The sequence below is a fragment of the Henckelia pumila genome, chromosome 4 (genome assembly GCF_033568475.1).
Source record: "Henckelia pumila isolate YLH828 chromosome 4, ASM3356847v2, whole genome shotgun sequence".
Classification (NCBI taxonomy): Eukaryota; Viridiplantae; Streptophyta; class Magnoliopsida; order Lamiales; family Gesneriaceae; genus Henckelia; species Henckelia pumila.
Window position 1 is genome coordinate 10361712 of NC_133123.1, and position 25882 is coordinate 10387593.

General features: G+C 35.7%; 3 protein-coding genes across 5 annotated transcripts; 1 reads left to right on the top strand and 2 right to left on the bottom strand.

Annotated features, from left to right (window-relative positions):
- The first annotated feature begins 1288 nt into the window (after positions 1-1288).
- LOC140894647 (S-adenosylmethionine synthase 2) lies at positions 1289-3204 on the top strand. The gene is made up of 2 exons (XM_073303212.1): positions 1289-1445; positions 1826-3204. Exon 2 carries the CDS (start codon positions 1836-1838, stop codon positions 3015-3017), a length of 1182 nt encoding a protein of 393 aa, XP_073159313.1. The 5' UTR covers positions 1289-1445; positions 1826-1835; the 3' UTR covers positions 3018-3204.
- Positions 3205-3337: 133 nt separating this feature from the next.
- Positions 3338-5881, bottom strand: LOC140894648 (uncharacterized protein ycf20). Of its 3 annotated transcripts, XM_073303215.1 has the most exons (6): positions 5736-5876; positions 5563-5653; positions 5240-5433; positions 4489-5062; positions 3644-3745; positions 3338-3565 (listed from the first exon to the last, which is right to left on the bottom strand). In XM_073303215.1, the coding sequence occupies exons 3-4, from the start codon at positions 5398-5400 to the stop codon at positions 4660-4662; spliced, it is 564 nt and encodes a 187-aa protein (XP_073159316.1). In that variant the 5' UTR covers positions 5401-5433; positions 5563-5653; positions 5736-5876; the 3' UTR covers positions 3338-3565; positions 3644-3745; positions 4489-4659. The 3 variants fall into 3 exon arrangements, with proteins under 3 accessions (XP_073159316.1, XP_073159315.1, XP_073159314.1); XM_073303214.1 differs by having other exon boundaries at positions 3338-3558; positions 5563-5881; XM_073303213.1 differs by having other exon boundaries at positions 5563-5881.
- A 905-nt stretch (positions 5882-6786) lies between these two features.
- Positions 6787-13196, bottom strand: LOC140860236 (squamosa promoter-binding-like protein 1). Its single transcript, XM_073263145.1, has 11 exons — positions 11948-13196; positions 11491-11672; positions 10349-10506; positions 9886-10278; positions 9444-9518; positions 9243-9350; positions 8952-9069; positions 8701-8842; positions 8195-8345; positions 7439-8053; positions 6787-7346 (listed from the first exon to the last, which is right to left on the bottom strand). Exons 1-11 carry the CDS (start codon positions 12532-12534, stop codon positions 6906-6908), a joined length of 2970 nt encoding a protein of 989 aa, XP_073119246.1. The 5' UTR covers positions 12535-13196; the 3' UTR covers positions 6787-6905.
- Positions 13197-25882: the final 12686 nt, after the last annotated feature.

Consider the following 25882-nt stretch of genomic DNA (forward strand, 5'->3'; position numbering starts at 1 on the left):
GTTTTCCATTTAAGTTCAATTTTTTTTTTTTTACCAGAATATACTTGTAAACAAAATAGACTAGACACAAACAGAATGCTCGTACGTATACGAGGACTAGTAGCTTGTAAAATCTACGTGGGATCCAGGCAATACAGTTTTTGTAATTTTAAATTGATGCAAGGAACTTTATCAAGTGAGATGGTTTCACCCTCTCCTACTTTTTTGTTTCGATGATAGATGAAACTCGTCGTCGTTATTTTTCAATATTTATTGAATAAATTCTCATATTATTACAATAGCCTATAAATCATGTTATAAGTTAGGTAAAATGCACTGGACTAATCATTTGTGACAAGTTCGTATAAGAAAATATTAGTGAGAGGAATCGAATTTTAACCAGTAAACGGATCATTCATTTTCATGAAATTATATATTTAAGGGTTACAAAAAAAATCTTTTTCGAAGGTAAAATGAGAGGAGTCGTACAACAAATCCGGGTGGTTATCTAGCACTTCAACTCGCAAAAAATAGTTGTGGGGTATCTTATGGGAATTGACCATGTTGCTCTCTCACTCAGGTCTCTGCCGCTCGTGCACACCCCTCGATTTAACTTTCGCATGAGTTAATGGACCTCTAAATCATGTGGGATGAGATCCCTTTCAGAATCAACCCTTTTAAAAAAACAAGTTTTGTTGGTTGACATTTGTATCACGAATAAACATAAGAGACGTAAGGGGTCATGAGGGAAACTTTTGCCAAGTTCTCGGAAAGTGTTTGAAATGTAATTGATAATTGACCTTAAAGTTTGATAGACTTGCATCCTATTGTACGCTTAGCTCTAAGTTTAGTACATTTATTAAAAAAATTAGCATATAAATAATAAAATTCGAGCCGTTAATCCTTTCTTAGATGGACTAGAGTCTAGATAGATAATGAAATTAGGCTATGACCCATGAAAATAAACAAAAAAAATTATTTGTTCTCTGAATTGTAATTGATTAATCTTGATTTGCGGTAATAGGAACCAACGATGCTGGCTCATGTTTATACTCCATTTTTTAAATTTTTTTGGAACTATGTCGATGTCCATTATGTATGGCATTGTTAAGTGTTTACATTTTTTTTTACGTTAATCGTTTAATTTTTAAAATATGTTTAGAACAAATAACACAAAAATGTTTAGTTATATAATTAAAAAAATAATTTCTAATAATTGACTAATTTTGAAACATTGAATTAGTAATAGAGTTGATTTTCAAATTTGTATAACTAAAAGGAAACGAGTAAGCGAGCTGTATCCAACTCAGCCACCATGTTCAGCGGATGAATCTACACTGAGATTCCATCCAAAGGGGACGCTGTTTGGTCTCTATATATTTTACCAATCTCCGCCTATCTTCGCACAGCTTTCCACTCTTCTTCTCTTCGTCTCTGCCCTTTTTCACCTCCCATTTCAATCCGAGGTATGATCTTTTAGTTTCTGTCTTTGTAATTGTCGATATAATTTTACTTGGGTTTTCTTTCATTTGCTGATAATGGAGACATGTTAGAGTCCTTTAGATCTCGTTTTTTCTTGGAAAAAGACAATCTTTTTGTGTCTTGTGGTTTTGGGATGTTGGGTTTTGATGGGTTTTCACTTTTCAGCTCTTGGAAATCTAAGTATGTATTTGTAATGCTGTAATAAAAAAGTAAATAAAAGGTAGAAATCCAGATCTACGAGTTTCTTGATTAAATCCAATGTTCGATGGAGTGTGAGTGATGATCCGGGGGAGAAATGATTTAGCAGAATCTGCATTTTCATTTTTTACCTACAAATTTGCTTATCTGTATGCATGTTGTGTAGGGTGAAAGAGATGGAAACATTCTTGTTCACATCGGAGTCGGTGAACGAGGGGCACCCCGACAAGCTCTGCGACCAGATCTCCGATGCGGTTCTTGATGCCTGCCTTGCCCAGGATCCCGAGAGCAAAGTTGCTTGCGAGACTTGCACCAAGACTAATATGGTCATGGTGTTCGGTGAGATCACCACCAAGGCCAACATCGACTACGAGAAAATTGTCCGCGACACTTGCCGTGCCATCGGATTTGTGTCCGATGATGTCGGTTTGGATGCTGACAACTGCAAGGTTCTCGTGAACATCGAGCAGCAGAGTCCTGATATTGCTCAGGGTGTCCACGGTCATCTCACCAAGCGACCTGAGGAGATTGGTGCTGGTGATCAGGGCCATATGTTTGGCTATGCCACAGACGAGACTCCTGAATTGATGCCCCTCAGCCATGTTCTTGCCACCAAGCTCGGCGCTCGTCTCACCGAGGTCCGAAAGGATGGTACTTGCCCATGGTTGAGGCCCGATGGTAAAACCCAAGTGACAGTCGAGTACTACAACGAGAATGGTGCGATGGTTCCCATCCGTGTCCACACCGTCCTGATCTCGACTCAGCATGATGAGACGGTGACCAACGACGAGATCGCCGCCGACCTGAAGGAGCATGTCATCAAGCCTGTCATCCCCGACAAGTACCTCGACGAGAAGACCATCTTCCACCTCAACCCTTCAGGCCGATTCGTCATCGGTGGCCCCCATGGTGATGCTGGTCTCACAGGTCGCAAGATCATCATCGACACCTACGGAGGGTGGGGAGCTCACGGAGGCGGTGCTTTTTCGGGGAAGGACCCGACTAAGGTTGACAGGAGTGGTGCATACATTGTCAGGCAAGCTGCCAAGAGCATTGTGGCGGGGGGACTTGCTAGAAGGTGCATTGTTCAGGTTTCTTATGCCATTGGTGTGCCGGAGCCCTTGTCGGTGTTTGTAGACACGTACGGGACTGGAAAGATCCCAGACAAAGAAATTCTGAATATTGTGAAGGAGAACTTTGATTTCAGGCCTGGTATGATTTCTATCAACCTGGATCTGAAGAGGGGTTCCGGTAACAGATTCTTGAAGACTGCTGCTTATGGCCACTTTGGCCGTGATGACCCCGATTTCACTTGGGAAGTGGTGAAGCCTCTCAAGCACGACAAGGCTCAAGCTTAAGGGATTGGAACGATAGTGGCTTAACCTCCAGTATGGACACCTTTTAGCTTTCAAGGATTTTGGTTTCATTTTTTGTTTGTTCCTACAATATTCGTGCTTTTGCGCATTACTGTTTAAATGATCTATTATTTTGTCACTCATGTTTAGAGTTACCTGCTTTTAATGGAAAACTGGATTTTATTTTTTATGGTTGGAAATAGAATCTTGAATACAAGGAAAACTTATGAGTCATTTACATTGAAGAGTCGTTTACATTGAAGATGTTATGAGATGAATTTACTCTTTTGAAAGGGGATCATTGATTGCAAGTGGATGTTCAATTACAAATTCGCAATCATAGGCTACTCTATAAAATCTCCTAACCAAAATAAACTAAAAACATATACACAAGTTGGTGTCCATTAACATTAACAGACCCCTAAATAATTAAATGCCGAGAATTGGTCTTCGATCAAAGAGATCTGAAACCCAACTCAATCCTCGGTAACATTGCTCGGAACTCGGTCCATCTTCATGAAAAAATTATGAGACTTCCGGTTTCCTAGAACCTTTCAGTGCATATCACAAAATCAATGTTGAGCGGTCGAGTCAACTTAAGGTGCAACTAAGAGTAGATGGATACTTACCATTAATGTGAGGTTCACACATCTTTGAGTGGAGCAGAATGTGAGGTATGCTTCTGCTTCTTGGAGGATAGAAAGCCTTCAACCGGTTCACCGTCGGCAACCCTGACAAAAGGAAAGGAATTGCAATGAGCCGCAGTGAATTATGAGTTATTGTCAATTCATCACATCTCGCACATAGGCTGAAACTTTTCCACCATAAATATTAGGAAGCATAAGAAGGCTCTGGATCAAAGTGCCTCCAACTGGACAAGCATCCGAAATTCGTTAGTCACATCATCAAACATCAGCGTTAGTCCCCCATAGGTAGAAGTGAATGCCTTAATTGGTTAATGACAAAACTTGACCAAAAGGCTCTAAATGAATTCTGTGAAGCGGACGACTTATTAGTCATGTTAAATTGACAGAGTGGCTTTTACCACTCTCACAGTTATTTGGTGGATTTGTAGCTGTTTTGACAGTTGCCAACTTCCTGGTTTTCCTATTTGATGAGTACAAACACTGGACATGAACAAGGATTTATTTTTAGAAGTCGGAACAAATAAACCAAGGCCGATTTGTATCTTAGACGAAGTTCAGTAGGTTTAATGCTTATACCACGTCGAAGTCTGAGTTCCAGGTCTGAATATAGAGCCAGAGATACAGTGTATATGAACTAATTTGGAGAACATTTTTCAAGTACATATCAAATCCATGTTTTAAGGTGCACTAAAAGAGTTGGAAAATAACTCCACATTACAAACATAAGGCCATTGTTCGTGACAGAGAACACAAAAAAAATAAACAGAACCAGGCACAGAAATGTCAAAACAACCATTTTAAGAAGCAAAAGGAAAAAAGAAGAAAACCTGGGTACATGAAACTGCGTGATCGTTCCAAGGACTTCAGATAAAGTTTAAGTCACATAGGCAGTTGCCTTCAAGTTTCTTTTCCATGGTGGAGATCGAGAGTTTCACGAAATTCGTATGAAACAGAGTATAACGCATCTCTATTCAAGTCAAACTTATGTTATATCTAATCTAATACTTAAAGGAGTCCAAAAAGAGACCAAGCGAGAGACCAGCCTTCCAGTAATTCAATATGATGATTAAGTTCTTTATGTTGTCCACAAAATTTAGAGAATACTTATACATAAGAGCCCCAGTCCCTTCCACAAGGGCCACAGCCAAAGCGGCGGATAGCACATCCCAGTCTCCTGTTTGTCCTATCACAGTGGCAAAAGCAGTTGCACAATAGAATCCCACCAAGAAAGAGAATAATTTGACTGGAAGATTTCTCCTCAACTCCTTTAATCTATTAATCAACATAACTCGAACAGTTTGGATAGCCCTGATAAGCCGAGTTCCACCAAGTGAATCATTTGACGAAGAAGAATTGAGCCTACTGCCATCGGTTGCACTTCTAAGAGACCATGCCATCCTTCTACATGATTTTATGCAACACAATTTCAGCTCATGCAATGCATAAAGCATGCCAAATTCATTTGGAAAAAAACAAACAATAGAATAAATATCATCAAACTATTTTTTTACGCAGCTAGACATGATTCATTTAAGTGTAATAAAAAAACCAATAGAACAGCACGGTCTAAAAACTCACTCAAATTTGTTGACCGTAAAAGATTGATTTTTGGCATCGTAAAATGTCAGCAGAAAGGGCGTGGGCGCCGATTTGCCAAAAGAAAAAGCATCAAGCAACTTCGACTTAGAAAATTTAGCACTTGGGAATCTGAAACCTGTCAAATTGACAGATGATGGCATTTTCTTGGATCAAACCATAGAGGAACCCTAAGGCTGCAATCCAGATGTGGAAAAAAAAACAAAAAACAAAAAAGCAATATCATCGAATCCCTTAGTATAATACAGGGTTCAGAATGAATAATCAATTTACCAAGTCATGAAACTAGACAATACTACACTTACATTAGAACATAACAGAAACCCAGATGAAAATTCGTCAAGAAACTCAGTCCCTTCTCAAATCTTGACGACATGGTAACGCCTCCATGAACATCTAGATCAAAATACACAACTAAGTTATACTTCAACTGCTAAGAAAGATGCACGGATTTGGAGCAAGTTTCCCATTGATGTACCGAGCAGCGAGCTGGATAATTGAAGAGGAGTAAACTAATGTACGGTGTAGGAAATGAAGTCCAAGATTCGCCGGAGAAGAATGGTGTGAGTGTCCACTTTAACCCAAACCAAAGCACCAATAAAATGAATTAGGTAGGGTATGATTTTCCTTTTTCTTTTTTTTTTTTTTCCCTATTTAACAATGATAATTTTTTTATTAGATCATCAATGGATCCAATTTATATATAAAATGAAAGAATGTACACGTCGTCGGACTCCGGTGAGGTTTATGAATTATGAATGTCTATATATCAATGTGTGATTTTTTTTTTTTTTTTTCAGAAATGTGTATCTATGGTTAGTGATAAAGATCATCTATATTATAAGATTTTGTATAAAAGTAAATACATTAATCATATTTTTCAAAATATTTTTTCTCCATGACTAATAAAAGCTTAGACAAAATAAATTGAGAGAGAAAAAAAAATTCCAACATGATTAACATAAAAGGTGAATAATATGTTTACCACCAACCGATGTCATTCAATTATTGAATTTACAACTCATCATATCCAATAGGTGAGTATTGATGAGTACATTGAACGAATATGGTGGGTGGACAACATATTAAAATCGTAAATTATAAATATACATATTTATATAATTGTTTTCATTATAAAAAATAAATGTAATTTTCTATTCTAAAAAATATCAATTAATCGAGGTTAAATGTATTAAAATTTAAACGATATTAAACATTGAATAAGCGAAATTAAACATAACATATGCGAGTTTTTTAAACACTGAATTATATATAGATTTCTCTGTTTATTCACTTCAACTTTCTTTTTATTATTTTTTTAAGGGGACTTCAACTTTCTTTAAAAACAGTTTTACGCAATTTACTGATATTCGGATAGTGTTGTAAAATTTTTGAAGTGATTGCAAAAGCAGAGATAATGAAATAAGACAGAGCCTCAAACCAAATCCTTTATTACAACTCCCCTATTTATTTTAAATCTTTCGTCATATCCAGACACGGAATAGTTTCCTCTTCTACTTAGAAAAAAATAAAAAAAAGTTCAATTAAAATATTTCTTCAAGTCCAAAGATTCATATAAAGATACATACACGCACACTGATGGATAATTAATTCACTTCTTACAAAGTAACAAGCATCCTAGAAATGTTCACTCAGAGCCATACTTCAATAGCTCCCACCTGAAGGGATGGAAGCATGGATGAACTTCAGGTGAGCTTTTGAAGAGCAGCGCAGCACACACGCATACTGCGGCTATTGCCACCATAGACAGCATTGCCGGTTTGTAAATCCTCACGGATGATCTCCAACTTCCATAACCCCTCATTTTCTGCTCACATTCGCTACAACTTCGAGGTCTTTCTGTTTCAAAAGCAACCCCTGACTTACCCAACTTACTCGTGTTTTCGATTTTCTGTTTTGTGGGTACGGTGTTGTCTGGGATGTCCACTACAATGTGACTGTTTAGCAATTTCTTCTTCAGTTTCCGCTGAACTAGATGGATGTAAGAATAATGACCGCGGAAACATGCATAGTCATGAGGGGTCAATCCTGTGCTGTCTTTAGCATTCTTCCATGCGTTTATTCCCACCTGAAAAAGAAAATTGTGATTTCCTGAGTTCAGAAATGCATATAGTTCAAAAGCCATGCCGCGCTTGTTAAAAAGCATATGAAGGAGCATACCGATTTTGGATCTTCGGTTAATACATCCAATACATTCTCACGGCCATCTAGACAGGCCGCTATGTGAAGAGGAGTCAACCCTCCTGGTCCTATAGAATCAGGCCTAAACAAATACTGGCCCTCTTTGTCAGCTTGATTCAGTTTTGGTCCCGTTTTGTACAAAGATTCACTTGGACGGTACTCTAAGAGAAACTCTACCATGGACTTGCTATTTCTCCGGACTGCTTGGTGAAGAAGGCCAATGTCCAGCAACGCAAGTAGAATGGAGGTGTGTTTCCCTGGATCTATGGTACCATTCAAGAAAATGCTTAACAGTTTTTCGACTACAGCACACCAGTCATGATCTATGGAGAACTCGATAAGCCATCTGAAACGTTTGAAAGGGAATAGATCCACTTTGAAACTGGATTCACCCAACCTACACTTCAAACGGCTCCTTTGGAGTAGCCAACCCATTTCGTGTATGAACTCCAAAGCTTGGTTCCTAGCATCTATTTTATTCGTATCTCTGTCGGTGATTCCAATGATGCTCTCTAGGGTACAAATTTCTAAGCAGACATCCTTCTCTGCGACGATGAAGGGAAAGAAGCTGCTGCTGAGACCATGGTCTTCAACCTAATATAAATGAGTACAAACAAAATTTATTTAGTACTTGAAAAGGGTGAGCCGATGCATCAATGAGACTGTAATTTCACATGACTCTTAATTAAACAAAAAAAAATTATTTGGGCAACAGAGTATTGAATACATCACCACCTCAATAAATCCCCTTCCAACTATATTTGGCATAGTGCAAGAGAAGTTAAGGGATTGGATCTCATCATGCTCCGCGAACGACTCTGCTCCTCCTGTTCTAGCACCACAATTTTCCTGAGCAAGATATTTTCCATCTATTGTGCATAGTAACCTGAGACCAAAAACAAGAAGTGAATGATATAAAATTTCTTCAGGTGGTGTTCCGATTATTTATGAATTTCGATTGATGGATTTCAAATTCATTGCATATACTTGAGCGAGAATAAATAAATTAAGTATTTCAAATTTGTACAACAAAATTTTCCATATAGTATCTGAAATCATCCGCAATTATATCTCATTACGAAATAATGGATTTTCAGATGTTTTGATTTCAAATCCTCTTTTAAATTCAAATAACTCTTAAGACGCAGCCTTATCTTTTCCGGAACTTCATAAAAGAATGAAGGATTCAAACTACCTTATCTAAACCAAGAAATCGATGCATGAATTGTCAAATAGAATACCTTGAAGTTACAAGGGAAAAATTGAACCCTTTGACAAAAAACTGAACACTCTCTGAGGCACAGACGGCAATAGGACTGATACTTGATATTCTGCAGCTTTGATGATAATTTAGATGTGAGGGTGTGTCTAGAACAACCTGGCCTGTGACCAAATGAAATTTTTCAGTGTTATTGACATTCAAGGATTGTCGGTTTCTCGGTAACAGAAAATAATTTGAAACAAATCATAGGACTGAAAATTTTAAATATACCATCGTAGACAAATGAGATCTGATTCTGCACTCGAGAGTATATCCATCCAGTTTTCCAAAATGAATCGTTGGCAGAATCGAGAAGCCTTCTCAAACTGGAAGATAGATCACAGTACAGCTGGAGGCCAAAATAATTTTAACAGTTACACGACGTTTTCTTAAAAGCTGGGTTTAATCTCTTTTTCCATAGCTCACGCAATCAACATCAATTTGATTATTCATGTACCTATAGCCTCACTGCAGTCTAACTCGACTATTAACTTCCAAGATTCCGGATGAAAAAAAATTTACCTCCTCCCACATGGAATTATCCATACGCAGGTATATCGTCAGTATGACGCAACCAGGTCTGATGTAGCTTTCGATCTCTGTAGGACTATTGGATAGCCAATCAAGAATCTGAAATCCATCGGGTAAATTTGAAGTTCCGAACTAAAAACAGGTAAATTAAGTCATTGTGAAAATATTTAACCTTGAAAGCCAGGAACAAACCTGCTTTCGCACAACAAGAGGGAAATCACTTGGATCTTTCCCAAAGAGTTTAAAAACAATCCGATCCGTGCGACTCTGCAATCAAATCAAATTGAAAATTCTGTCACAATGAAACCCCAACAAGAAATGACGTGTCAATGCAAAACTGCTTGAAGTTATTTCTTCCGTCAATCCAAATGTTGTGTTGATTCAAAACATAGTTATCAAATAATAATAATCGATAGCGCAAAAGTTTAAGAGGCACTAGAAGTTGTGGTGAGGAGAATATTGTATCTAGTTCTATCTAGTTCTGGAGCTGCATGAAAGTTTGATCAAAATGAAATTATGCATGTATACAAGTTATATGAAAACATGAAGATATATGAGGTAGGGTTCTAACATAGACGCTTTCAATGTAGTCCTGCGGAAATATATAAAAGCTCTACAATAAATTAGTTAAGACCTGCTCATCCCCACTGGATGTAGATGGTGATTGGCTTGAAGTAGAACCAGAATTCCCACTGTTCTGAGTAGGAAAAGAATTTTGAGAATCTTTATACAGCCAGAATGAGCTAGAAGGAGATACATTCCCTGTATTTTCCGGGGCAACAGTGTCTTCAAGACCGTCCATGCAGTCTTGTGAATCATCATAGACATTATTTAAGTCAATGTTACTCAGTTTTATCCTTTCTGCTGGAGTATCAGAAGCATTTGCTTTGATCGAGTTGCTAGCCTTTTTTATTAAAGCAGATGCATTGTCCGTAATTCCACCTTGAGAATTATCAGCCAGCAACCTCTTTTGTGTCAGATCAGATGCAGATTCGATCACACCCTGCCCAGCATTTCTACCAAGGTTCTGCAGATAAACATAGTTAGAAAACTAACCAGATAATGAAGAATATTCAAGTCTTTGGGACCTTAGGCACCTTTTCAGTTTCCAGAGATTTATCCACGTTCTGCAAATCCTGAGAAACAGGTAACAATGTAGCAGGGCTCCTTTCACCAGTTGTACCAGCAAGATTTGCAAGGTTTCTTAGGAGATGAGATAGCAAACCCTGATTCTCTGTTTGATCTGAACCATTGGCTGCCAAGTAATTGAGTGAGAAGTTCATGATGAGTCACGATAACTTAAGTGAATAAATTTAAAACAGACAAAACAAGATAGAAAAGAGAACTAAGAAACAGGTTTGGACATAGAACACAAAAAAAAACAAACAGGAGAAAATGGCAATGAAAACATGGAAGCACAAGTGACAGAGTGGCACAGAAGTACCCACAGGTCCCTGTAATATCCTTCTAATAGACAATCAATCGCATGACTTCCTATTATATTAGATATGTTTGGCCCAAACATAAGGAAAAAATGTCACATAAATTTCCTGGACTCTCACTGATATATATCAAAGTTGACAATAATGGAAATAACTGAGCTCGATCTACGTTATAAAATCTAATTTCAACCTTACAACTAATAAGTATCTACTCTGAGATTGTAATGAATAGTGATGCCAAAAATTATCTTGCCTTCACCTCAATGATTATTGTTGGACATATAACTTCTTCAGCCGATGCATATTTTGTTGAGAAGGAGATAAAACAAAGGAAGGAAAATGTAAAAAGGAAAGAAAAGAATAATTGCAGCATGATAAGCATCCTACTCTAGTTTGGTAATTGCACTTAAATAGTTGTTTATTTATAGATTTCGGCAAGCACATAGATGATACTCCAATGCATATGAACTCCCTTTATCCACGTCTAATATCTAGATAGCATAACTTAACTGAACCAAGTTTGATTCTCAGAAACTTGCTTTATTTCATCTTAGTCCGGCAACAAAACATATTTTCTGACAGGTAATTCGACTTTCAGGGACTCGGTAATTCATTAAAATTAAACAAGCATGTGTTACCCAACAAAAAAAGAAACACGAAGATATATACAGCAACTGGACTACCATCCATGAAATGCTCAATAATATTTCAAATTAAGCTAGTTCTTTTTCAAGTCATGCAATCGCACGGCTAAGATAGTGGCACATAACAAATAACTTACTCAGACGGCAACTTACAATGTATGTTGGAGAGTATCTTTAGCAGACTAATTAGTAAATAATTGCTTCCCCGCTCATCATTAAGAGTTGCAGCATTTACAACATTCTCGGGATGAGTTTTCCTTCGCCTTTTGTTGTGGCCTGCCAATCGTCTGCGACAACTCCTCTTCCCTTCATCAAACTCTTCAAGAACATGAAACCTGAAGAAAAATTGATACTATCTTATAAATCCCAATGGCATACTACTTAGCGGTTCTACTATTACTTGGTTTTCTTGCAGACTTCCAAATAAATTCAGACTGCATACACAGTCCCAATATACAACACAAGGCAGCATAATTGTGAGGAAAATATCCAGATTAGTGAATGCGGAGTGAACATGTATTAGAGGCGAGTAGTTAGATAGGACTGCCAATCCTAGTTTATGGATAATGCTAACAATCCTTATGCAAAAATATTTAGATGAAAGAGTGACCTGCTGCACTGCTGACAAAACCGCTGCATAACATTTCCCACCAAAGCTTTGGTAGCCTTAGAATGCACATCACAAACTTTATGCCGTCTGTGATAATCTTTTGCATTGCTCAAGTCCGCCTTACAGTCCTCCACTTGGCAAACCGCACGACTAGTCGGTACCCCTGAAATTTTGGTCTTCTTACCACTCTTACCTTCTGACTTATCTACATCTCCTTCCGTGACATGATACACTTGTCCACCTAGCTTCAGATTCAGTGATCCACACTCTTCATTCACCTGTTCGGTTTCAACCTCAACAACCCTCCTACGTTTTTCCAATTCAGTCCGTTCTCTCTCAATTCCATCTGACCCCGATGAGAAACTATTGGAGGCTCCATTGTACACTGGAATTTCTGATCCAGCTGAAAAGAACTGTTTACTTCTACAGTCTGATGGGGCAGAGTTTAGAGGAGCAGCCACAAACAAATCACCATCCCATTTCCAGTCATTCAAATCCCATTCCACGCTCCTCTTTCCCATTGCCTTCAAATCCGGAGCCACTGGACCAAAGAATTGATGCAACTTCCCACCAAACTTAGCCTCCATTTATGAAAATCCAAACCACACACAAAAACTTCAAAAGAAGAGAGGAACCAGAGTTTCAAGAATCTATTTTCACCAAACAAGGGCAAAGATTGAATCTTTCCTTCACGTCAAGCTTAAGCTAATTAAATTCAATCTTCGATCAGCCTCGCTACTGCCCCAGAAATTCAACAAGAGCACGACGACACACCCATGGATCCAAACAAGAACACCCCACGAGCCAAAATAACTCTAATCTTCCATTGAGATCTATTCCGGGCACCGCAAAACATACAGACCACATCCCCAACACTTTAACACAAAAAGACTTCACCTTCGATCAAATACACAAAAACCCAGTCCGTATCCCTTTAGGCCCGTCTTTTTTGGATATTGGGTACTTCTTTTTTTCCACTGTCTGTACAACAGATGATAAGATAAGACTAAAACTTCCGATAAAAGCGAGAGTGAGATTCGATCTGCGATGTTTCAGCTCTGACCGAAAGATCACCGGCGATTTAGAGTTCCACAATACAGAAGAGAGAGAAAAACCCGAACCCGCGTTCTAGCTATTATTAGGGTCAGAGGAAAATGTTAAAAAAAATGGAGTACACGATACAGAAAAATAACCTACAAATACGATAGCATTTGCCACTTGCCACTGTTGCGAAATTGGTGGAAGAAAAAAATGAAGATTGTCTCGAATTCAATTAATATAAAAGGTGTAGTAAATTTTGACCCCGGCTTCGGGGAATCTACAATACCACGATCCAGTTCATTCCGTTCATTGCTTGTCTGTACACGGTAAAAAAATGGAGAAGTTAATTTATGGAGGAATTCTGTATTTACATGTGTTTTTTGGTTATGTTGTAGGTGAAAATATGGAAAAGAGGTGTATTGTCATTTTTATTTTTTTATCTGAAAAAAGGTTAACCTTGAAGGGGACTTATCTCACATGAGTAAGAGACTCATTAACTCATGTAGGGTTAAATCGAGGGACGTGCACGAGCGGAAGGTACCTGAGGGAGAGAGCAACATGGCCAACCCCGGGAGCATAGCCTCCACAATATTTCAGCATGAAATATGCTCCATACGAGTATCAAATTCGCAACTCTGGGGAATTTCTTCTCACGTTACCTCAGGTCTTACCAACTCGCCTATGCCCCTGTGAGCATCTTTATATTTGTTTATCCATTCTTGTTTTTTACGTGTCGAATCTTAATTTAAGAGTAATTTTATAAATTTATTTGAAATTTCATGTGTTACTAGGGTCGTCTTATCGAAAATTATAATAAATCATAACAACCTAGAGGGTGTTTGGCAGAGCTTAAAAGCTCTTTCAAACAGCTTATAAGCTGTTTTAGAGCTTTTAAGCTCTCAAATTTTGTTTGGCAAAATTTTTTAAAAACACCTTATAAGCTGTCAAAATAAGTTGTTTGACAGCTTATAAGCTGTTTTTAAAAAAGTAAGGAGGGAGGTACTTTTTTCAAAAAGATCTTATTTTAATATTCTATCTCTCTAAAATATCCTTGAATATATTCATAAATCTCCATCATATCCTCCACCAATTAAATATTAAATATTATTTTAAAAAAATTACAAATCACATAAATTTTTCTAAAGTAAAATATTAAAACAATTTTATATTTTAATACTAAAATTATTTTCGTATATGTATAACTCGAAATATTATTTTCATATAATTATACACTTTTTGGTAATTTTGACAATAAAAAGATCTTATAATACCAAACATATCAAAATCTTTAAGTTATTTAAAATAAGTTTACTCAAACACTTTAACAGCTTATTTTTAAAATAAGTTGTAACAGCTTATAAGCTCGTAAAACAGCTTTTAAGCTCTAGGAGCTTATAAGCTCTTTTTAATAAGTTTAGCCAAACACCCTCTTAATATTCATAATTTAAGTTGTATAGTAGTTCAAATATCAAAATGAATAATTATTGCATTCGGTAGATATTGTATGAATTTATTATTTGTATGAGAAAAAATATGGTTATTTTGATAATTCGAATAAAATTTGTTTATATGGTCTTATCTATATATTATTACTATTTATACTATCTAATTAATAATTAATTTGCTCATTTTAATAGATGGACAAAACTGATCTATCTTTTTTTATTCAATAAAAATGATTATAAAAACTTATTTCATAAAAAATTAAGAATTATTAACTGATTTGATATCACAGAGGGTGCAATCGAGTCGAGTCGAGCAGAGTCGAGCCGAGTATCATACTATTCGAGCTCGAGCTCGAGCTCGAGCTTGAGTAATTATTTTTGTACTCGAGCTCGAGCTCGACTATAGTTTGAGTTACTTGAGCTCGAAAAATAAATAAATAAATATGTATGAATAAATAATATATGAATAAATAAATAAATATAATATTATATATTATATTTATATATTTATATTATATTATATTATATATATACATATAAATGATCGAATAGCTCGCGAGCTACTCGATCACATACATTGAAAGCTCAAGCTCGATGTGTGTTCGAGCTACTCGAGCTCAGTCAAACCGAGTTCAAGTTGAGTTTTGACCGAGTTACTCGCGAGCTGCTCACAAGTAGCTCGACTTGTTTGCACCCTTATGACACAGAATGTGATAGGAATGCTCCATGGGGAGGCTTTCAGGTTATAGGCAACACTTGAACTTGATAGAAATCTCTATAAACCACTTATATACTCTTTCTTAGTAATTTTATTTGTGGAGTTCTATAGAATCATGTAGAATGGTCTACACCTAGAATGAACATCGTAATATTCTAGAATATTCCATGGACGGTTCCGGAGACTTTGTCTCTACCGTACGATCAGATCAATCTTAGTTGTTCATTCATAAGGCTGTTAAATATAAACAGTGGAGCTCGTTTCATTTGTAAACGCCTAAGCACCGTAAATAATTCAAACAATACAAAGTTTCATTCCTTCAAAGCTGTTCTATTGTATTTTTATGTTTCAGGCTACTTGGCTTTTTTTGTCGGAAGAAAGTATATTCTTACGTTTTAAGCTACTTAGCTTCTTTCGTGCACTACACGAAAAATGCTAATTAACAACACTCAAACGTCAACAGTTTTACACAATTATCTATGAGCGTCATTTTTAACAACATTGCTTTTTACAACATTTTTTAGGGGTTTACGACAAAGATTTTTAGACGTTGTTGTTGAGCATTTTTCTTGTAGTGGTGGAAAAAAAGTCTAAGTGTTGCACGTTGCTCAACTTTGAAGAATAATTCAGCATGTGACGAGAGATCAAGTTCTCTATGTCCATTGCATGTCTCTAATATCAACAATAAAAATGGAAAATAGAAGTTTTTTTTATGTTTTAGGCTACTTGGCTTCTTTTGTAGAAAGAAAGTCTAAGTGTCGCACGTTACTTGATTTTAAAGAATAATTCAGCACGTGACAAGAGATCGAGTTCCCTCCGTCCATTGCATGTCTCTTATCAACAATAAAAAAGGAAAAAAGAAGTTAATTTTGTAAAATTTTGTCGAGAAAATTCTGCATTTATCAGATTGAATCTGCTTTCTGTTACGTTGTGAAATATGGAATGGAGGTGAATTGGTCGATTCCTTTATCAGCTTCCTATTTTTCTGAATTGAGAGTGTGCCTCTTAATCTTAATCTAAGAAGAGTTATATTGAATTTTTAGAAATTTTATTTGAAAGTTTCACCTCGTGTTCATTGGAATTATAATAAATGATAACAACGCACTTTTCCTCATATAAGTTGTATAGTAGATCAAAAGTCAAAGTGGTCTTGTTGCACTTGGTAGATATTGTAAGTTATTATATCTTATTTAAAATCGATTTTCAAAACATTTTGATGAAATATATTATTGGTACAAGGAAAAATATCGCGATAATGAAAAAAACGGTGAGGGATACTGATAAGGAGATAATTTGAGATTAAAAATTTATGGTTATTTTGGTAATTAAAATAAAGTTTATATGTTTTCGTAAAAACAAGTCGATATGATCGTATCTGTATCATTACTGTTTATACTATCTAATAATGTATTTCATTTTAGTAGATGGATAAAACTAATCTTTATAAAAACATGTTTAGAAAAATTCTAAAAATGACTAACTGATTTGTTAAAAATCATAAAAAAAATTAGTATGTTAAAAATATATGCACACGAATTATCGCGTGTATGTGTCGCTGTTAATATATAATATATGACGTTAGCTTATCTTATATTATTCTGTTATACTTTTGCACATTATTAAATATAATAACTTTTGCATTTTTCAAATTAATGGTTTTTTAGGAGTGACATATAATCCAAAAATTTAAAAATATAGATAAATATATAGGATTGAATTAAAAATTATAGATAAAGAAATTATTGAAAATTTAATTGTATCACTAGTTTTTTTATGTGATACCAATGGCTTGTAAACATTTAAAATGTCCATCTTTAACTTTTTAATGAATGAACATTCGAGGATATGATAATATTGAATGTGGTAAAAAATAAAAAATAAAAAATAAAGTTGTTCAATTAACTAATTAGGTACATGTCAAAATGATTGTGAATGATTTGATGGGTAAATTTATGTTATGGTTGAGTAAACTTGAGCAAGTTGTAAAGTGGTTTAATGTACTTGTATACAAAGAAGTTGGCAACTAAGCATGTGTGGGGGTAGAGGAGAGGACATGAAGATAGTGACTCCTCGGCAAATAAAAAGAGATGCCTCTCAATAATACTCAACTTCTTCTGCATCCTTCGTTTTTTGAATTTATCTTAATCTCACTTTCTTCTTTTTTTTTTTATCGTGCTATTTCTTTTTTTTTATATATATATATAAAGAAATAATAATATAACAAGAAGGATGTATATTAAAATTTCGAATATGCTATAAAATTTCAAATATGATGAAACTTGAGAAGAACACGAGTGTGTGATAATTTTGGTTATGTATCATTCGTTGAATAAGTTATAGTCACGTAACTATGTTTCAACTATTAGTTTTAGTTGTTATCGTCAAAATCATGTGATTAAATGATTGATATCGTTGAAATTTCACGATGATATTAGTTATTTGTGTGCATGATTTTGACTATAAAAACTAAAGGAAAAATTATAATTTTAGTCTTTTAAGTTGACCTGTTTTTTGTTTTAGTCCTATAACTTTTCAAAGTTTGGTTTTACTCCAATAACTTGGATTTTGTTTTGAGTTTTGGTCCTTTTTTAAAAACAAAAATCACTAAATCAATTAAATAGTAGTTATTTGACATCGATACTAGCTCTCGTATATGGCTCATTTGGCAAGAAGTAACCATTTGTTACACAAATTAAAATCATTTACACAAAAAAAATGAGAAAAATAAAGAAAAATTAACACTCAATATTCATAAATCGGCGGGGGGGGGGGGGGGGGGGAAATTTTGTTTTGTTTAATTTTGAGTGAGTATATTTTAATATATGTAATTTAAGCTTAATTCTTTTGATTGAGTATATTTTGATATGTGTAATATAAGCTTAATTCTGACCACACGAGTCTCATGAGAGAATATCGACGCCAAATAATTAATATTCGATTGATTTAGTGACTTATAATAAAAACAAAACAAAACTCAAAAAAGAAATATTGCAAGTTAATGGACCAAAACCAAACTTTGAAAAGTTACGATACTAAAACAAAAATAAACCAACTTACATGACTAAAATTAAAAATTTTCAAAGACTAAAATAATAGTCAGAACACCATTACAAAACTATAATCGATGTCGACAAAATATACATGAATAAAAATGGCACACATTATCAACATTTTTGCCTATATTACATTTCATTTTCTTTATGTGCTTTTCAAAACTGTTGATATGCTACTGGGAGCATTATTGCTTCCAAAATTGAGGTACATTGAGATGTTGTTCAAAGCAAAAGATGGCATTGAATAATCCTAACTTTACTTCAATGATTATGTGGCGAACAAATATCTAAAAAAAGCGTTGAGATTTTTCTTTCAGGCAAACTTCTTCTTTTATCATACATAAATAAAAGTACTTTTGCTATAAAGAAAAAAATGGAAGAATTAATAACCAAATTTAAAGTTTAGTGATTTTTATAAAGTCTTGTTTTAAAAAAAACATATAAACTTTGATATATATATATATATATATATAAATTATATATATATGATGGCATGGAAACCCAATATATTAATTAATAAAATAATATATATGTATATATAATGATGGATGGAGGCCTAATATATTAATAAATAAAACACGTCCAATTTTATTAGCGCTAAATACAAAGGTTCAAGTCCTTCAAGCACCGCCAAGCACTCCTACAATGTATTTCTATTATGTTCAAGGTACATTTTCATTTGTTCTATCATTGGAGCCCTCTCATTTTAGATATTATTATTACGCTTTTTGTTGACTTGAGCGTTGAAATATCTGTGTCGGACAACCACCCGGCACCTCTGACGAGTGTTCGTGACGCATGTGACGATCCACGAAGTTACAGGTCTACGTTTGCAAATTTTCAACCAACAAAATTACAACTTACGAACCTTATGCTTATTACGCTTGTGGACCAATTAGATTTCGTATCCCAGTTTACATAGTTTGAGTAATTGTATTTTTTGGCTATATCAATATATATATATATATATATTCGTGAGACAAGCGGCTCAATTTACATTGGAAAATATTATTTTTATCATAAAAAGTATTAAAATAAAACTCAAGGAAAATATTGTCGAACAATCTCTCAATGATATTGTTTTTAGCTGTTTCTGGTTTGTCTTAGAATATTTCAACACCAAGAACACAAAGTAATGTATTCAACTTATATGAATAATTTATCTCAACCGGAAAAAAATTATATCAGTGATTAGTGATTGTTTCGATCCGATTCAAGAACTTGATAGGATCGTTTGATGGGTGATCGGTTAGGTAGATCGATTTGTAATGTATCATTTTAGCCCTTAATCTACAAGATAGAGTTATTGATCGACTGAATCATTTCTTTCTCGCGTGTCTATGTTAATCAATCAACTTGAAAAGTGCGGAATGAGATTGACTAACAGATTGGAACATAGATCAAATGGAATCGTGAGTAAGTGAGAGTGATAGACTAAAAGTAAGAACAGATTAGAACATAGATCAAATGGAATCGTGAGTAAGTGAGAGTGATAGACTAAAAGTAAGAAACACACGAGTTTGTTATGGATGTTCGGAGATTTCAAATACTCCTACATCAGCCCTTCTTCCACATCGAAAGGATTCACTCTAGAAGACTTTGACTATTACAATCGACTTGCAACAACCTACTCCAAGATTAGGACATACACACAATCATCTATCCCAAAACTCCTAGACTACAAAAACTCAGCCCTCGACTGATTCTTGTTACAACGAGATTTGCAGCACCCCAACTGATAAATTACAAATACAACACTTGTTACAACTCAACACTTATGTTGCGTTTGGTAGGTAGGATTAGGAGGGATTATTGCTCATAGTCAAGTGTTTGTCTCGATTTTTACCATCTTCATGATAACCTAAGGCCCATGATAGGGGTACTATTCAAGCTTGAAAAAAATGGAAATTAAATCTCTGGCCAGACCCAATTATTGTAGTCCACGATTCCATAACAAACTCGTGTGTTTCTTACTTTTAGTCTATCACTCTCACTTACTCACGATTCCATTTGATCTATGTTCTAATCTGTTAGTCAATCTCATTTCGCACTTTTCAAGTTGATTGATTAACATAGACACGCGAGAAAGAAATGATTCAGTCGATCAATAACTCTATCTTGTAGATTAAGGGCTAAAATGATACATTACAAATCGATCTACCTAACCGATCACCCATCAAACGATCCTATCAAGTTCTTGAATCGGATCGAAACAATCACTAATCACTGATATAATTTTTTTCCGGTTGAGATAAATTATTCATATAAGTTGAATACATTACTTTGCGTTCTTGGTGTTGAAATATTCTAAGACAAACCAGAAACAGCTAAAAACAATATCATTGAGAGATTGTCCGACAATATTTTCCTTGAGTTTTATTTTAATATTTTTTATGATAAAAATAATATTTTCCAATGTAAATTGAGCCGCTTGTCTCACGAATATATATATATATATATATATATATATATATATATATATATTTGCAGCACCCCAACTGATAAATTACAAATACAACACTTGTTACAACTCAACACTTATGTTGCGTTTGGTAGGTAGGATTAGGAGGGATTATTGCTCATAGTCAAGTGTTTGTCTCGATTTTTACCATCTTCATGATAACCTCAGGCCCATGATAGGGGTATTATTCAAGCTTGAAAAAAAATGGAAATTAAATCTCTGGCCAGACTCAAGTATTGTAGTCCACGTTTGAATAGTAAACTTGATAATATGGGTATTTTACGTAACTACCCTTAGCCCTAAATGGCGTAATGGCAGAATTTGTCTCTGGAAGAACACTTCCTCCGCCGCGCACATATCCGATTCTTTGGACACAGAGCAGAAATCGAAATCTTCTTGATTTTCACTTGCTCTTAGTGGAGCATTACTCGTGCTTTTTTTCTCATCATCTTTCTCCTTTCTTGAGTTATGAATCATTGGGAGATCACACAAAAACAGGGCTTCTTCCTCCTCTTCTTCTTCTTGTCGTAAATGAACAACTTCCTCCGTACAATTCTCCATCTTCGCTCAACAAAGAAAGAACCTCACCTCACTTCTAATTTATAGTCAGAATTCAAGAAAAAGATAGAGAGACAAGTGGAATACATAGATGAGAAAAAAAAAACAAAGATTTCAGATTTGAGAATTGAGAGAGACGATAGAAGATTAGATTACAAGTGGAAATGAGTGAAGACGACCCAAAAATTTTGTGCTTTTCTTTTTTGGGAGTAAATGGAAGAGAAGTATTCAAATTGTTTTTAAGTAAATAATGTTTGGTCAAGGGGTAAATACGGAATATTGAAATATTACTTCCTCTTTTATCCGGATTACTATCACACGTACCAAGCACGTACACCTTATTAACATAGTACTAAATATCTTTATCTGATACATTATTTACCCTTTCATAATCTTAATATTATTAATATCATCATGTGTACCAAGCGGAGCATTAGCAACTAATGATCCTCACTGATCTGATATACTTGAAGCATGTTATTGTGTTCTTCGACTCTTGATAATAAGCTTTGAAGTGCATGCTTCTACTTTTTTTCTCGACTGAGGAGGTAAATTGAATTCAGTTTATCTCTGATAGCTTGAATATATATGCGAAAATTCTTAATGAGTCGGATTATTTTCCAAGAATCCTGAATGTGTATTTATACTTGGCAGACAACGACTTTTTCAAATTCAAATCAATGGTCGTTAACTTGTCTTTTTTGCAGACATTCTCTGACAACATTGTACTCTATTGTGCTCTGATTATGCGGCGTATGGTATTGTACGGAAAATTCCATCCATAAGAGTGGGATGATTCAGTCTAGGTCATGCACACTCTGGATGATTCAATTTAGCGTTGTTGGAGCAGTTTATCTTGATAGGAACTGATTCAGTTTAGCTTCCTAAACTGAATGCAGTTTTCCATGTGAAGGAAGTGCATTTGCTCGACTGCAAGATGCTACTTGATGACTTGATAGTTGAGGTTCTTCTCTTGGTCAAAGTCAACTCAGTTGATGTATGCAGTTTAGCTCGGTAATTTTGTCCAGTTTATGTCTTTTTGCGCTCGAATCTGAACATGATTAGTTGACTTCTGAATTTGCCAAAATCAAAACTCCGTAAGTTCCAACCGAACTTATGCAAGTATGCAACAGAGTGCCCTATCTATCATATATGAAACGACCCGACTCTTTTGAAATAAACATGTGCGGAAATATTTTTTTTTTATACTACTGAATATCTACTGAGTAAGAGAAATGCACATATATGCCCATACATATATGCACATCAATAAAATGGCTTTAAGGAAAATACTAGCTCAATTAACATGCATCATTAAATAAACTAATTAAATAAATACTAACCTAGTTAAATGATCAACATGAAACCTAAACTAACAGTCTGAGTCATGCACTGTAATAATTAAATAAAACAATCGTATACAGACCACTGAACAATAATAAACAAATATCATGTTTAAAATATTCCATGACTAACTTAATTAAATGCAACACCTGAAATAAACTAGTTAAATGAATATTAATGCCAACCACCGAACCTAATAATATAATAAACAGAATAGACAATGAAATAAAATGTATAAAATATTCATGATAAAATAAATAAAACATCTACGATCATAGCACGACTCAGACACGGCCACGGGGGTCACTGCCTGTCTCCTCATACGTCCTCGACTCCAGTGGGAACTACTATGTCCTCTACGCTCTCACCTGCACCATATAAGTGTAGTGAGCCTAGGGGCCCAACATGCTAAATAACAAGGTTTTGAAAATACTTAAAACATTTCATACATAATACATAACATATACATGAATGAGCATGCTTCAAATTATGAATCTTACAACATACTTAAATCTGATCTTACATACAATCACACATAATACATACTTAAATCTTGTTGAGCATTTAATTTTCTAATATAGCATGGTTGTATCCGTAGTGTAACCTTAAAACTGACATACATGACGACTGATCAGCCCTTAAAACCATCGTACGAGGCTGGTGACGAATCACCCTTAAACTGGCAGTAAACTGCCCTTAAACTTGGGGACTTGCTCCCCCTTAAACTGTCACACTACTTCAACTTCCAACATACAATATTTATTTTGCTCAATCTTAAATCATGGCATAAAAATTAATTTTCATGAATGCATGTACTTAATAAACTGTGTGTCCTTCATATATATTTAATTAAATTTCTTACTAACATATAATACTAAAATACTTTCATGCATAAAAATAAATTAAATATATATTCAGGACACATGCACTTTCTCATGGTTGCACTGGACTGCTGGCACTAACACTCAAGCTCATTTACTATTTTCTCAGTCCACTAACTGTTTGACCAAGCCCAACAACAATTAGACCAAGCCCATTAACATTGGACCAAGCCCATTAACACTGGACCAAGCCCAACAACCTTACTTTGGCCCATTAAGGCCATATCCCGGCCCAATGGGCCCCCAAGCCCATAAAATTATTGGACTCAATTAATTAAATTTAATTAAGCCCAATAACATTAAATTCCCCCAAAATAATTTAATGGAGCCCAATTAAATTTTTTTGGGATTTAATTAGGTCCATTAACCACTCCAACTTAAATAATATCTAAAAATAAAAATACTCGAGCCCGGCCCACCTAGCCCGGACCCGGACCTACCTGACCCGACCCACTACTCACCAGACCCGACCCAGGCCCTGACCCAACCCGGAACCCACTCCAAAACCCCCAACCCGACGCCCTTCGTTTTTCAGCCCTGTGGCCGTGAGCAGCAGCCATTCCATGGCTGCTGTCGGCCAACTCCGGCCACCCTTGGCCGGAGCACCGCCACCCAGACGTCACCCACGTCTGGGTGGTTCGAACAATGCACCTAGCCCGACCCCATGCATCCTAACCACTGAACACGAAGCAGCCTTCCATGAACCCTAATCTGTGCAGAAAAACGGGCAGCCATGGTTCAGTACGAACCAGACCAATCCTAGCCCATTCCAGCCCATGTCTGACCCTACCACTCGACCCTAGGGACCCCAAGGGACCCCTCTAACCATGGACCAGCAGCCCACCTAGCCATGGACATGAAAAACGTGAGTCATGATGCAAACCTTCAAGAACAAGATGCATAGATAGGAAACTGTGATGTTTTTTTTTTGAACTTTCTTGATATGAAACAAAGCACTCACACACACACATGATATTACACTAATATGGATCGAAAAAGTGAGAAAGAATCATGCCTTTCACCGTAGATATGGATTTAACACGTGTAGGACGGACTTCGGGACGACGGGATGACTTTGGCTTGCTTGGGACCTTGAAAACCGATCTACTATGGAGTTTTAGGGCTGAAGATCAACTGGAGAAGATGATGAATAGTTGGGGTGGCGGCTGGGAGCTTGGAGGCGTGGGGTTTGGGTAGTTTAGGGTTGTAATTAGGATTTATAATGTGTAATATAATTAAAACAATTAATGAATGTTATATATATATAAAATATACAACTTAAAAACCCCTAATTAAATATACATAAGATAATTTAGCTCAAAATCCCGAAAATACAATTTAGGGAATTTTTAAAGATACATAAAAGTCATTATTTTGGCTTAATTTGGATAAAAACGGGTCCTATAATTAAATAAAATTAAATACTAAATATTTTGGGGAAATATAACTCAAAATAATATTTTTGGGCTCATAAAAGACTCATAAAATAATTTAGGTAGAAAGTTGTCATCTCGTCCGTCCACGGTCCCGTCTACACGCTAAAATAATCAAACTTTCATAAATCACTTAAAATTACTATTTATGGGTTAAACACTTAAAATTAAATTTAAAACATGCACAAATAATTCACATAATTTATTTAACCCATAAATCTAAAATATAAATAAATAATTTCCCTAATTATGCATGCGAATTTACGTATTTTAAATACCGGGTGTTACAATTCTCCCCCCCCCCCCCTTAATTTGAATTTCGTCCTCGAAATTAGGCTGTTCAAACCCTAAAATGGAGTCTCTACCACCCAATTGATCCAATCCACAAACACCTAACTAATTCCCAAGTGTTAATATCCAAAAACTCATGCTTCCGCTGCGCACTCTGATAATCCAAAATAAATAAATCATAAAACACTAGGGATGAGGCGTACCGGTAAGCAAGGGGGTATCTAGTTCAGCTTCTCCCGCCTGCAACAAGAACACTCTCCCTGCAGTGTTCTTCTTCTTCTTTGGGCAATCGGACATCTTGTGCCCTGGATCTTTGCAGTGAAAACAGACTCCTGCTCCTAAGAGACATGGCCCTGCGTGCATCTTCTGGCACTTAGGACAAGAGGGATATCTTCCAAGAGTAAAGGCCCCGCCCGAATACTGTTGTCCCTGCTGATGTGGTCTCTGGTGGTTCGGGCCCTGAGACGGCCCATTAAACTGCTTCTTCGCAGGAGGCTGCGAAGATGGTTGCTGATAACTCGGCTGAAACTGCCTCTTACTGTGATGTTCCCGAATGATGTCTTTCCTGCCCTCCTCTGAACGCAACGCCCTGCTGACTGCCGCCTCATAGGTAGTGACATCCAACATACGTACATCATGCTTGATGTCAGCCCGTAATCCATCCACAAACTGTCGAAGCTTCTCTGGAGCACTCCCCGCAATAAGAGGTA

What these genes read in the sequence shown, in the direction of transcription:
- LOC140860236 (XM_073263145.1), bottom strand. Translation starts at nt 12,534, where the DNA reads ATGGAGGCTAAGTTTGGTGGGAAGTTGCATCAATTCTTTGGTCCAGTG. An exon ending in ATAATTCCATGTGGGAGGAG is followed by an intron (nt 9,070 to 9,242) that starts GTAAATTTTTTT and finishes TTTGGCCTCCAG; the next exon opens with CTGTACTGTGATCTATCTTC. An exon ending in TTGGAAGGGGATTTATTGAG is followed by an intron (nt 8,054 to 8,194) that starts GTGGTGATGTAT and finishes CATTTATATTAG; the next exon opens with GTTGAAGACCATGGTCTCAG.
- LOC140894648 (XM_073303214.1), bottom strand. Translation starts at nt 5,400, where the DNA reads ATGCCATCATCTGTCAATTTGACAGGTTTCAGATTCCCAAGTGCTAAA. An exon ending in TTTACGGTCAACAAATTTGA is followed by an intron (nt 5,063 to 5,239) that starts GTGAGTTTTTAG and finishes AAAATCATGTAG; the next exon opens with AAGGATGGCATGGTCTCTTA.
- LOC140894647 (XM_073303212.1), top strand. Translation starts at nt 1,836, where the DNA reads ATGGAAACATTCTTGTTCACATCGGAGTCGGTGAACGAGGGGCACCCC.